The sequence below is a fragment of the Bos indicus genome, chromosome 16 (assembly GCF_029378745.1).
Source record: "Bos indicus isolate NIAB-ARS_2022 breed Sahiwal x Tharparkar chromosome 16, NIAB-ARS_B.indTharparkar_mat_pri_1.0, whole genome shotgun sequence".
Classification (NCBI taxonomy): Eukaryota; Metazoa; Chordata; class Mammalia; order Artiodactyla; family Bovidae; genus Bos; species Bos indicus.
The window spans coordinates 28,242,576-28,255,755 of NC_091775.1; the positions used below are offsets into that span (position 1 = coordinate 28,242,576).

The 13,180-nt window shown below is 39.9% G+C and overlaps 1 protein-coding gene across 6 annotated transcripts in view; it reads right to left on the reverse strand.

Annotated features, from left to right (window-relative positions):
- Window positions 1–13,180, reverse strand: part of NVL (nuclear VCP like) — a 179,037-nt gene that overhangs the window by 13,839 nt on the left and 152,018 nt on the right. For 5 of the 6 annotated variants that reach the window (XM_070768020.1, XM_070768027.1, XM_070768028.1 and 2 more), the window contains 2 exons: window positions 1,829–1,907; window positions 1,231–1,629 (listed from right to left, as the gene is read on the reverse strand). In XM_070768020.1, coding sequence (XP_070624121.1) covers window positions 1,595–1,629; window positions 1,829–1,907 — 114 coding nt within the window. In that variant the 3' untranslated portion in view covers window positions 1,231–1,594. Of the gene's footprint in view, window positions 1–1,230; window positions 1,630–1,828; window positions 1,908–13,180 lie in introns of those variants that run through there. The other variant, XM_070768021.1, reaches the window with a different exon arrangement.

Here is a 13,180-nt window from a genome sequence, read left to right on the forward strand (position 1 = left end):
ACCTGTTTTCTTTGTATTTCATACACAGAAGATGACGGAGCCATCCTAAATGCCACCTTAATAGCTACCACCTCTTAAAAGCAGTTTATTTTGTTAATTTAATCCTCACAGCTGCTTTGTAACTGCTTCCCTGGTAGCTCAGCTGGTAAAAGAATCTACCTGCAATGCAGGAGACCCCAGTTCGATTCCCGGGTAGGGAAGATCCATCCCCTGGAGAAGGAATAGGCTACCCACTCCAATATTCTTGGTCTTCCCTGGTGGCTCAGATGGTAAAGAATCTGCCTGCGATGTGGGAGATCTGGATTCAATCCCTGGGTTGGGAAGATATCCTGGAGAAGAGCATGGCAACCCACTTTAGTATTCTTGCCTGGAGAATTCCCAGGGACAGAGGAGCCTGGCGGGCTATAGTCCACAGGGTCACAAAGAGTTGAACATGACTGAGCCGGTAAGCACAAAACAGCAGCTGCCTTATAAAGCAGGTTTTACTGTCTATAAGGAAGTTAAACTCAGGTTAAGCAACAAAGCCACAATGTCACCTAAGTGTGATTTGAACCGTGCCTCCTAAGCTTATGTATTCCTGCTACACTCTGCTGCTGCTAAGTCACTTCAGTCGTGTCCGACTCTGTGCGACCCTAGAGACTGCAGCCCACCAGGCTCCCCCGTCCCTGGGATTCTCCAGGCAAGAACACTGGAGTGGGTTGGCATTTCCTTCTCCAATGCATGAAAGTGAAAAGTGAAAGTGAAGTTGCTCAGTTGTGTCCGACTCTTACCGACCCCATGGACTGCAGCCCACTAGGCTCCTCCGTCCATGGGATTTTCCAGGCAAGAGTACTGGAGTGGGGTGCCATTGCCTTCTCCGCTGCTACACTCTGCTACATTCTAAAATATCTGGGAGCTCTGGGACTCTAGATTACATTAATTCTTCAAATTCAATAAATATATAGATTTCATACATCAACCAGAAGCAGTCTGTGCCAGAATCACTAATGTTAAGAGTAATATACAAAGCTTAAAATCATGGAAAGACTAGGCTCTAAGGAGGCAACTTTTGTCCTGAAGTTTTTTGGTAATGCATTTACATTAGGCATATGGGTAAAAAATATTTTTAAGGCTTCTGTGTGTGTGTGTGTGTGTGTGTGTGTGTGTGTGTGTGTGTGCTTAGTCGCTTAGTCGTGTCCAACTTATGAGAACCCGTAATCTTAAATAAGGCAGTCCTGGCAATAGATGTAGTCAGAGGCCACTAACACAGTCACTTTATTACAAAGTTGGCTACCGATCAATACGAAAGAAGTGATACCAATTCTCTTGCCCTGCTGGGGAAGAAGACTAGTTCTCTTTTCAAAATTCCTTCCAGCTCCAAAACTAAATATTCAAAATTTCAATGAAATAAAACCATGCAAATCAATTTCACCTCTGTTTCACAAAGATGTAACTGATAAGGAATTACTAGAAACAAAACGAAATGACTGGAAACACTCTTTGAGAGACACTTTACCTACTTTGTTCATAACTTAGATGTTCAGAAAAGAGATCACAGATGAATTTAAGTTGAAAGATGAGGATGACAGCAGTGTTACCAGTTACTCCAGCACCATCACTGCATTCTAGTCATCAAGCTATCATAGAAACCTAGAAAAATAAAGACAACTTGTGTATCTCCCCGTCTTTGGAGGGCGGATCAGGATGGAATTCTTTGTACTCAGGTGGTTCAGTTGTGTAGAAAGCACATTTTGGGAAACCAAGAACTTCACCAGTATTGTTGCTTTAAAAATAAAAGGATGTCTCTATTTATGACCTTTCTCATGTTAATTCCTGAAACAACACTTACAGGATCCATTAAAGGTGATTCTTTCATCCAGAAAATATTTTAACTTGCTTGTGTTGCTCTGGTATTGGTGAGTCATTTCCTGAAAGCAAAATTATAGGAAATTGTAAGGAGAAAAAACAATGTGGATGTTTGAGCACAAAGTCCAAATTACGACTGGAAAAGGAGTACAAATCAAGGATGAACTTCCCCCAAATTCAGTCAGTTTTGTTCATAGAAAAATATTCAACCAAAGAGCTTTCAATTTCCTCAACTCTTACATTTCCTTCGATTCTTTTTCCCTGGGTTCTTTGCATTGAACAAAAGTCAGTTTCTACTTGGAATCTGAAGCAGCAGTGTAAAGAGTAATACTGGCTCCTGGGATGACCTAAGGTGTGTCTCTCGGTCTTAAGACACAGGGAAAACTTCTGCTAAAACTTCAAGGCTAAACAGAAGACGGAGTGAGGGAAGAAGGGAAGGGGACCTCAAATGCTTGTTCTTCCTTTGAAGGATTGCAGCAAGCTTTCAAGAAAGCGCCTTAACTCTTTAGATATCCAGTTCTATACCCTAGGTGCTGCCACAACAGTGGCCTTTCATTCCCAAAGCAAATGCAGTTTGTGCCTCCCTTCTGCTGTGCTTAGTTGCTCAGTCGTGTCTGACTCTGTAGCCCGCCAGGCTTCTCTGTCCATGGGGATTCTCCAGGCAAGAGTACTGGAGTGGGTTGCCACGCCCTCCTCCAGGGGATCTTCCCAATCCAGGTTTCCCGCATTGCAGGCGGATTCTTTACTGTCTGAGTCAGAACACTGGAATAGGTAGCTTATCCCTTCTCCAGGGCATCTTCCCCACCCAGGAATTAAACCAGGGTGTCCTGCATTGCAAGTGGATTCTTTTACCAGCTGAGCTACCAGTGAAGCCCTGTCTTATTTATAAGAGGATAATAAAGCAATGAATGTCAAGGAGTTAACAGTGCTCAGCGCATAATAAGCAGGTAATTAAAAATAAATAGTGGTTTATATAGAGCAACAGATATGACTAAGGAAATAGAAGTATAGAATATACATTGCATTGGCTACATGTATTTCCTCTAAGTCCTACTTTAAGCATGTATATTATATATTTTTTAACCACAGAAGACAATTTGCTATTACAGCCTTTCTAGCCTCCTGGAGAAGTTTATTTTTAATATTTTAAAACTTTTGCTTTTGATATTTTTAATATTTCACAGGACTTTTTGCACTGCCCCACAGTGCCATCACTTTGCCAACAAAGATCCACATAGTCAAAGCTGTGGATTTTCCAGTAGTCATGTACTGATGTGAGAGTTGTACCATAAAGAAGACTGAGTGCCAAAGAATTGATGCTTTTGAATTGTGGTGCTGGAGAAGACTCTCAAGAGTCTCTTGGACAGACAGAAAGGCGATCAAACCAGTCAATCCAAAAGAAACCAATCCTGAATATTCATTGGAAGGACTTAGGCTGAAGCTTCAATACTTTGGCCACCTGATGCGAAGAGCTGACTCATTGGGGAAAAAAACCCTGATGTTGGGAAAGACTGAGGGCAGGAGAAGGGGATGACAGAGGATGAGATGGTTGGATGGCATCATTGACTCGACGGACATGAATCTGAGCAAACTCCAGGAGATAGTGAAGGACAGGGAAGCCTGGCGTCCTGCAGTCCATGAAGTCAAAATGAGTCAAACACAGCTGAGTGACTGAACAACAACAGTACTTCCTTGAGAGCCATGGGACAGAAACCAGTCTGGCAGCCCTCATCCTTCTCCACCTTGGGCTGATGGACCTGAAAAGGAAGGAGGACCTTGAGCTGTACCTGGTAGAATAAAGAGAGGAGCCTCTTCAGAACTTCCTTCACCTTAAGACACAACTTAGAGTCAAGCATACACGCTGTGGAACCAGAATTAGTGGGCCCCTATTCCCAGCCAGACCTGTTATGAGTTATGTAATACCAGCTTGGGTAGTTAGTACCTCTGAAGCTCAGTTTCATCATCTGTAAAATACTTTCTACCTGAGAGAGTCAGTACAAAACTCCAAAGGACTCTGGGAAGAGTGGAGTAGGAGTAGGAGAAACCAAGAATCTGCCTCCCCACCTAGAGGAAAATTACACTGGCAGAACCTGTCTGATGTAATTATTTTAGAACCCTGGAGATCTATTGATTTGGGCAATAGACTGGGTCCTATGCTGAGCAAAAAGGAGCCCTGTCCCCCCTGCCGTAGTCGCGATCTGTGCTCTGATCACTGATTGCTGCTTCTAATCACAGGAGTGCAGATAAAGATGGTGGGAAGCCACTGTGGTACCTCCCTCCATTGTTGCAAGCCTCTCCCCAACCAGCTGAAGTGCCTTCTGAAGTATAAGCGAAAGTGTTAGTCACTCAGTCTTGTCCGACTCTTTGTGGCCCCATAGACTGTAGCCCCGGAGAAGGCAATGGCACCCCGCTCCAGTTCTCTTGCCTGGAAAATCCCATGGACAGAGGAGTCTGGAAGGCTGCAGTCCATAGGGTCACTGAGGGTCAGACATGACTGAGCGACTTCACTTTTACTTTTCACTTTCATGCACTGGAGAAGGAAATGGCAACCCACTCCACTCCAGTGTTCTTGCCTGGAGAATCCCAGGGACTGGGGAGCCTGGTGGGCTGCCATCTCTGGGGTCGCACAGAGTCGGACACGACTGAAATGACTTAGCAGCAGCAGCAGCAGACTGTAGCCCGCCAGGCTCCTCTGTCCATGGAATTCTCCAGGCAAGAATAGTGGTATGAGTGGGTAGCTATTTTCCTTCTCCAGGGCATCTTCCTAACCCAGGAATCAAACCCAGTCTCCCGCATTGCAGGCAGATTCTTACTATCTGAGTCACAAGGGAAGCCCTGAGATTTAAAAAGCCAGCACTCCTTTCCCCAACACTCCTTCGTCTTTCTCTCTGTTACTGTCTAAAAGCCACACTTTAAAGACTAAGATTTAACAACCTCGATATGTACAGAGAAAATTAGAAAGTGACGAGGTATGCTGAGGGAAAGGCTCAAATAAAGAACTGAAAGGACGTTAAGTTTACACCTCAGCCAGAGCCTCAGCACAGAGAGAGCCTACCACAATCAAAATAAACATATAAAAAAATTGATTCCCAGGGTCACTGCATTATTAGATTCAAATGTCTAGTTTTCAGCAACAACAAAAGCCCACAAGGCATACAAAGAAACAGGATATAAGTATACTTATAAGTGTAAGCTTATACTTACAGCCCATTAAAGAGGAAAATATAAATCAACAGAACTTAAAAAGGCGTAAAGGCAGATATACTAGACAGACATTTTAAAATAACTTTTTTAGAGAGGCTCAAAGGTATTTCCCTGGTGGTGCAGTGGATAAGAATCTGCCTGCCTAATGCGGGGGACATGGGTTCAATCCCTGGTCCGGGAAGGTTCTACATGCTGCAGAGCAACAAAACTCCACAGCTACTGAGCTCATGAGCTGCGACTTCCGAAGCCCTCGTGCCCAGGGCTTGTGCTGCACAGTAAGAGAAGCCTTCACAATGAGAAGTCCACACAAAGCAGCAAAGACCCAGTGCAGCCAAAAATCCATAATTATTTTTAATATAAATAAACTTTTTAAAATTAAAAAAAAAAAAAGAACTAGTCTATCACAGACTTCACAAACAAACTTATGGTTACCAAAAGGGAAAGGTGGAGGAATAAATTGAGAGTTTGGGATTGGGGTATGGCCAATTAACAATAGTCTCAGGTGAATAGCAAAGGGACTCAGCCATACATACATGTATCCATTCATACCCAAGACAAAATGTTTCTGGTGTTAAAAAAATAAAAATAAAAATTTAAAAAAAGATTTGGGATTAATGTGTACACACTACCATATATAACAATCAACAAGGACCTACTCTATAGCACAGAAACTCTACTCAGTATTCTGTAATAATCTATATGGGAAAAGAATATGAAAAAGAATGGATATATGTATGGATATACATATAAATAGATAGATAACTGAATCACTTTGCTGGACACCCGAAACTAACATAACATTGTAAAACTAAACCCCAATATAAAATAAAAATTAAAAAAAAATTATCAGTCTAAATGCTAGTATTGGGGACTTCCCTGGTGGTCCAGTAATTAACAATCTGCCTTGCAATGCCAGGGACTCCGGTTCGACCCCTGGGCAGGGAACTAAGATCCCACATACCTTGGGTAATTAAGCCCGAGCTCCGCAGCTACTGAGCCCTCACACTCCAGAGCCCACGTGCCACAAGAGAGTCTTTGCACCACAACAAAAGATCCCACAAGACACAATGAAGACTGCGCGTGCCACAACTGAGACCAGACGCAGCCAAAGAAATAAATATTTTTTAAAAAGTCAGCCCACAGAATGGGAATAAATACTTGCAAAGCATATATCTGATAAGGAATTAATATCCAGAACACATGTGAATTCCCCAAATTTCTACTTTTGACTTTAATTCATTTGATTGTGGTCAGAAAACTTACTTAGCATGTTGCAATCCTTACAAACATTTTGAGGCTTGCTTTATGGCCTAAAATGTGGTATATCTTAAAGGATGTTTCTTGTGCACTTGAGAAGAATGTGTATTCTATTGTTTTTTCATGGAGTGTTCTATGGATTTTGAGGTTTAAAGTGGGTTTGAAGTTTTAGTTCTTCTATTACCTTGTGGAACATATGTGTAGTTGTTCTGTCCATTATTGGAAGTGGGGTATTGTCATCTCAATCAGCTATTATTATTGAGTTTCTATTTGTCCCTTCAATTTTATCAGTTTCGCGTCATGTATTTTGGGGCTCTGTTCTTAGATGGATATCCTAATGGATTAACCTTTCAATCCTTATAATATGTCCCATAAAAAAAAGTCCCTTTTTAACTCTAGTAACAATTTTTTTAAGTCTATTGTGTCCAGCTTTCTTATGATTGCTGTTTGCACACATATCTTTTTTCACTCTTTTATTTTCATTATTTGTATCTCTAAATCTGAAGTGTGTCTCCTGTGGTCACCATGTAATTGGATCTTTTTTTAAAAAAAAATCTAATCTGTCAATCTCTACCTTTTGATTGGATTGTTTAATCCATTCACATTTAATATTATTATTGGTATGCTTGGATTTATGTTTGCTTTTTAATTTTTGTTTTCTGTATGTTCCATCTCTTTTTTCACACTATTCCTCTTTTATTGCTTCTTTTTGCATTAAATGAATATTTTCTTATGTAAAATTTTAATTCCATTAAGTTTTTCACTGTGTTTTTGTTATGTTCCTTGTAGATGCACTAGAACTTAACATATACATCTTAACTAATTAGAATATTTTAAATTTATTCTAATTTAATTCCAGTAAGATGTAGAAATATATAGCTATTTCTTTTTCCTCCATTTCATGCTGATAAGTTGGTGCAAAAGTAATTGCAGTTCTTGCACTGTTGAACTTTGCCCTTTGACATTGGAATACATTCTTAAATAAATGTGGTTATGTTATACATCATTTTAATGTGCATCTCTCTTTTTTACCAATGATTTATTACTTGCTGTTTATTTTATATTTATTTTAAACCATGGAAATTATATTAGACAAAAAGCAAATTCAAGGCATTTTCTTATTTGAATTCAAAACGGGTCATAAAGCAGTAGAGACAACTTGCAACTTCAATAACACATTTGGCCCAAGAACTGCTAACAAACGTACAGTGCAGAGCCTTGAAGAGGAGGAGCAGAGTGGCTGGCCATCAGAAGCTGACAATGACCAATTGAGAGCCATCACTGAAGCTGATTCTCTTAAAACTACACCAGAAGTTGCCAAAGAACTCAAAGTTGACCATTCAATGGGTTCTTTGGCAGTTGAAGCAAATTAGAAAGGCGAGAAAGCTTGATAAATAGGTACCTCGTGGCTGAGCACAAATTAAAAACATTGTCATTTTGAAGTGTCATCTTCTCTTATTCTACGCAACCACAACAAACCACTTCTCAATCAGATTGTGACATGCAACAAAAAGTGAATTTTATACGACAACCAGCAATGACCAGCTAAGTGGCTGGACTGAGAAGAAACTCCAAAGCATTTCCCAAAGCCAAACTTGCACTAAAAAAAGGTCATGGTCACTGTTTGGTGGTCTGCTTCTGGTCTGATCCACTACAGCTTTCTGAATCCCAATGAAACCATTACATCTGAGAAGTATGCTCAACAAATCAATGAGATATACTGAAAACTGCAACACCTGCAGCTGGCATTGGTCAACAGAAAGGGCCAAATTCTTCTCCACAACAAATCTGACCTCACAACAATCAACGCTTCAGAAGTTGAACAAATAGCGCTACGAAGTTTTGCCTCATCTGCCATATTCACCTGCCCTCTCGCCAACCAACTACTACTTCTTCAAGCATATTGACAACTTTTTGCAAGGAAAACGCTTCCACAACCCCTGGGATGAAGAAAATGCATGGATTTTTATGCCACAGGAATAAACAAACTTATTTCTCATTGGCAAAAATGTGTTGATTGTAATGATTCCTATTTTGAGTAATAAAGATGTGTTATAATGAGCCTAGTTATAGTGATTTAAAATTCATGGTCCAAAACTGCAATTATGTTTGCACCAACCTAATATTATTGTTAAACATGTTACATCTATATACATTACAAAAATACACTGTTATAATTGTTACTTTATATAATTCTATGCCTTATAAAGAAACTGAGGAAAGTACATATAAAGTTTGCTATACTAGCCTCCTTATTTACCATTTCTAGTTCTCTTCCTTTGCTTCTGTGGAATTGAGTTATCATCTGGTGTCATGTCCTTAATCCAAGGCAGCTTTGCTCCCATTATATCTTCTGTGCTGTTGTCAAATATTTTACATTTTTATATGTTATAGGCCCAATAATACAATTTACATATATATATAATATGTATATATACACACACACACACACACAAACACACACAATTGCTTTTAAAATTAGTTAAGAGGAGCAAGGAAAACAAATAAGCATTTATGCTGTCTTTCATCATTATTTGACATATACTGGGGCTATTTATCTTTCCATGTGGACTTCAGTTACATTCTGAGATCGTTTGCTCTTAGCCTAAAGCACTTCTTTCCATACTTCTTAGCAAGTGGCTTTTTGAGCAGCAATTCTCTCAGTTTTTGTTTACCTGAAAACCTCTACATTATGTCTTCACTTTTGAAAGATAGTTTTTTTAAAAATATTATTTACTTTTTGTTATTTGGCTGTGCCAGGTCTTAGTTGTGGCATTCATAATCTTTTTAGTTGTGGCATGCAAACTTTCAGCTGCTGCATGTGGGATCCGGTTTGTTGGTGTTTTTTTTTTTTTTTAAATATTTATTTATTTGGCTGGGCCAGGTGTTAGTTGCAAAGGTCTTTGATCTTTGCTGTGACCCACAGGTTCCCTTAGTGTGGTGCATGGGACCTTCTTTTTTATTTAATATTGATTCATTTATTTAGGTATGTATTTGGCTGCGTGGGGTGTTAGTTGCGCCACTCAGGACCTTCCATTTCAGTGCGTGAACTCTCTAGTTGTGATGCATGGGCTCAGTGGTTGCAGCACCAGGCATAGTTGACCAACAGCAATGTGGGATCTTAACTCCTTGACCGGGGACCAAAACCACGTCCCTCACATTGCAAGGCAAATTCTCAACCACTGGACCACCAGGGAAGTAAGTCCCTGGGATCTAGTTCTCGCTTAACAGTGTTTTGCCCAGCCAGCACTTGGAATATGCTATCCCACTGCCTTCCGGTCCCCATTGTTTCTGATGAGGAGTCAATTGTTAATCCTTTGGGGTCTCCTTTTGTGTGATTTTTCTCTTGCTCTTTCAAAGTTTTCTCTTTGTCTTTTAGCATTTTTACTGTGATGTGCCTGGATCAGGATCTCTTTGCTTTGTGTTCACTCTGCTTGGAGTCCATTGAGCTTAGATTTCTTTGTCTTTCATCAAATTTGGGTAGTTTTCCGCTTTAAAAAAAAATTTTTTTCCTACTTCTCCTCCCTTTCTGGTATTTCCAGTACATGTATGTTGATGAGCTTATGGTGTCCCATATTTCTCTGAGGCCCTATTCATTTCTTTTGTTGTCATAAAATATACATAAAATTTACCATTCTAGCCATCTTTAACTGTACAATTTAGTGGCATTGTGTATATACACAATGTTATACAACCATCACTGCTATCCACTTATCAGTCCAGACAGAAACCCTGTACTCATTAAAAAATAACTCCCCATTCTTCTCTTCCTTTGCCTCTGTTAACTTCTATTATTTTTTATGTCTCTACATCTGGTCAACTTTTAAACTTTAATCACAGCAGCTCCCCTTTTAGTCAGACGTTCACATAGGGAAGGAGGGGAAATTCTTTGGCTTAAATATATAATTTAACAAAATAACTGCCTAGGAAAAAAAAAAAAAACAGACAAATATAAGCCAGTGGCCACTGGGAATGGTGGTGACTCATCTCACCAGGCACTCCAGAATATCTTTGTTTATCAGTAGGACAAATCTCAGCTTAAATTAGCAAAGGTTATATAAAGTTAGTTGATCGCCTTATCTGATCACACAGCATAGATGACCAGTTTCAAGGGCAAGCCCAGGGAAAGGAATGGTGCCTGAGTACATTGTCTGCTCCTGTTCCCAAAGATTATGAACCTCAAAGTTTGTGGTTTTAAGGAATTACTGCTTATATCAATTGTTTTCTGTAAGATGATATGATGAAAGAGTTTTTTGCACAAGACTTAACATGTTTTTCAAATAACAGGTTGGTTGACTATGAAGAGTAGCTCCTGTTATAATCAAAGTCATTTCAAAACATGTCACCAGTAAATGCATTCAAAAATTATTAGAGCAGGGACTTCGCTGGTGGTCTGGTGGCTAAGAATCCACTCTCTAATACAGGGGCCTTTGGGTTTGATGCCGAAGAGCAACTAAGTCAAAGAGCCACAACTTACAGAGCACCCACGCCACAGTGAAAGATCCTGCATGATGGAATAAAGATCCTGCATGCCACAGCGAAGACCCAACGCAGCCAAACACATACGTACTTATATACATACACACATAAATAATCTGGGGCAGGATACGCACTTATATACATACACACATAAAATAATCTGGGGCAGGATACACACTTATATACATAGACACATAAATAATCTGGGGCAGGAGGGCTATTTAAAAAGGTTTTGTAAATTAATTTATTTAATTGGAGGCTAATTAGTTTACAATATTGTGGTGGTTTTTGCCATACGTTGACATGAATCAGCCACAGGTGTAGATGTGTCCCCCCATCCCAAACCCCCACCCCATCCCTCTGTGCTGTCCCAGTGCACCGTTTCATGCATCAAACTTAGACTGGTCATCTATTTCACATATGATAATATACATGTTTCAATGCTATTCTCTCAAATCATCCTGCCCTTGCCTTCTCCCCCAGAGTCCAAAAGTCTGTTCTTTATTCCCATGTCTCTTTTGCTGTCTTGCACATAGGGTCATCGTTACCATCTTTCTAAATTCCATATATATGCGTTAATATACTGTGTTGGTGTTTTTCTTTCTGACTTACTTCACTCTGTATAATAGACTCCAGTTTCATCCACCTCATTAGAACTCAAATGCGTTCTTTTTAATAGCTAAGTAATAGTCCATTGTGTGTATGTACCACAACTTTCCTATCCATTTGTCTGCTGATAGACATCTAGGTTGCTTCCATGTCCTGGCTATTGTAAACACTGCTGCGATGAACATTGGGGTACACCTGTCTCTTTTAATTCTGGTTTCCTTGGTGTGTATGCCCAGCAGTGGGATTGCTGGGTCACATGGCAGTTCTATTTCCAGTGTTTTAAGGAATCTCCTCACTGTTCTCCATAGTGGCTGTACTAGTTTGCATTTCCACCAAAAGTGTAAGAGGGTTCCCTTTTCTCCACATCCTCTCCAGCATTTATTGTTTGTAGACTTTTTGATAGCAGCCTTTCTGACTAGTGTGAGATGGTACCTCATTGTGGTTTTGATTTGCATTTCTCTGACAATGAGTGATGTTGAGCATCTTTTCATGTGTTTGTTAGCCATCTGTATGTCTTCTTTAGAGAAATGTCTGTTTAGCCCTTTGGCCCATTTTTTGATTGGGTCATTTATTTTTCTGGTATTGAGCTGTATGAGCTGCTTGTATATTTTGGAAATTAATTCTTTGTCAGTTTCTTCATTTGCTATTATTTTCTTCCATTCTGAAGGCTGTCTTTTCACCTTGCTTATAGTTTCTTTCATTGTGCAAAAGCTTTTAAGTTTAATTAGGTCCCATTTGTTTATTTTTGCTTTTATTTCCATTACTCTGGAAGGTGGGTCATAAAGGATCTTGCTGTGATTTATGTCAGAGAGTGTTCTGCCTATGTTTTCCTCTAGGAGTTTTATAGTTTCTGGTCTTACATTTAGATCTTTAATCCATTTGAATTTATTTTTGTGTATGGTATTAGAAAGTGTTCTAGCTTCATTCTTTTCCAGGTAGTTTACCAGTTTTCCCAGCACCACTTGTTAAAGAGATTGTCTTTTCTCCATTGTAAATGCAGAAAAGATCTTGCATGATCCAATAAAGATCCTGCATGCCACAATTAAGACCCAATGCAGCCAAATACATACATACATACGTAAAATAATCTGGGGCAGGAGGGCTATATTAAAAAGTTTTTAAAAAATTATTAGAGCACTTTTACCTCCTGAGCCTGATAGGTATGGGTAAATAGCATCCTTTTGAGGACTGAGGGAGGGTATATGTCCCTCTAAGTGTTTGATGTGGAGAATCTTTTTTTAGCAAGAGCAGCTAACCCTAACCTATTTATTTTTCTGGGCTTCAGAATCACTGCAGATGGTGATTGCAGCCATGAAATTAAAAGACGCTTACTCCTTGGAAGGAAAGTTATGACCAACCTAGACAGTATATTAAAAAGCAGAGACATTACTTTGCCAACAAAAGTCCATCTAGTCAAGGCTATGGTTTTTCCAGTGGTCATGTATGGATGTGAGAGTTGGACTGTGAAGAAAGCTGAGTGCTGAAGAACTGATGCTTTTGAACTGTGGTATTGGAGAAGACTCTTGAGAGTCCCTTGGACTGCAAGGAGATCCAATCAGTCCATTCTAAAGGAGATCAGCCCTGGGTGTTCACTGGAAGGACTAATGTTGAAGCTGAAACTCCAATATTTGGCCACCTGATGTGAAGAGCTGATTCATTTGAAGAGATCCTGACGCTGGGAAAGATTGAGGGCAGGAGGAGAAGGGGACGACAGAGCATAAGATGGTTGGATGGCATCACCGACTCAATAGACATGGGTTTGGGTGAACTCCGGGAGTTGGTGATA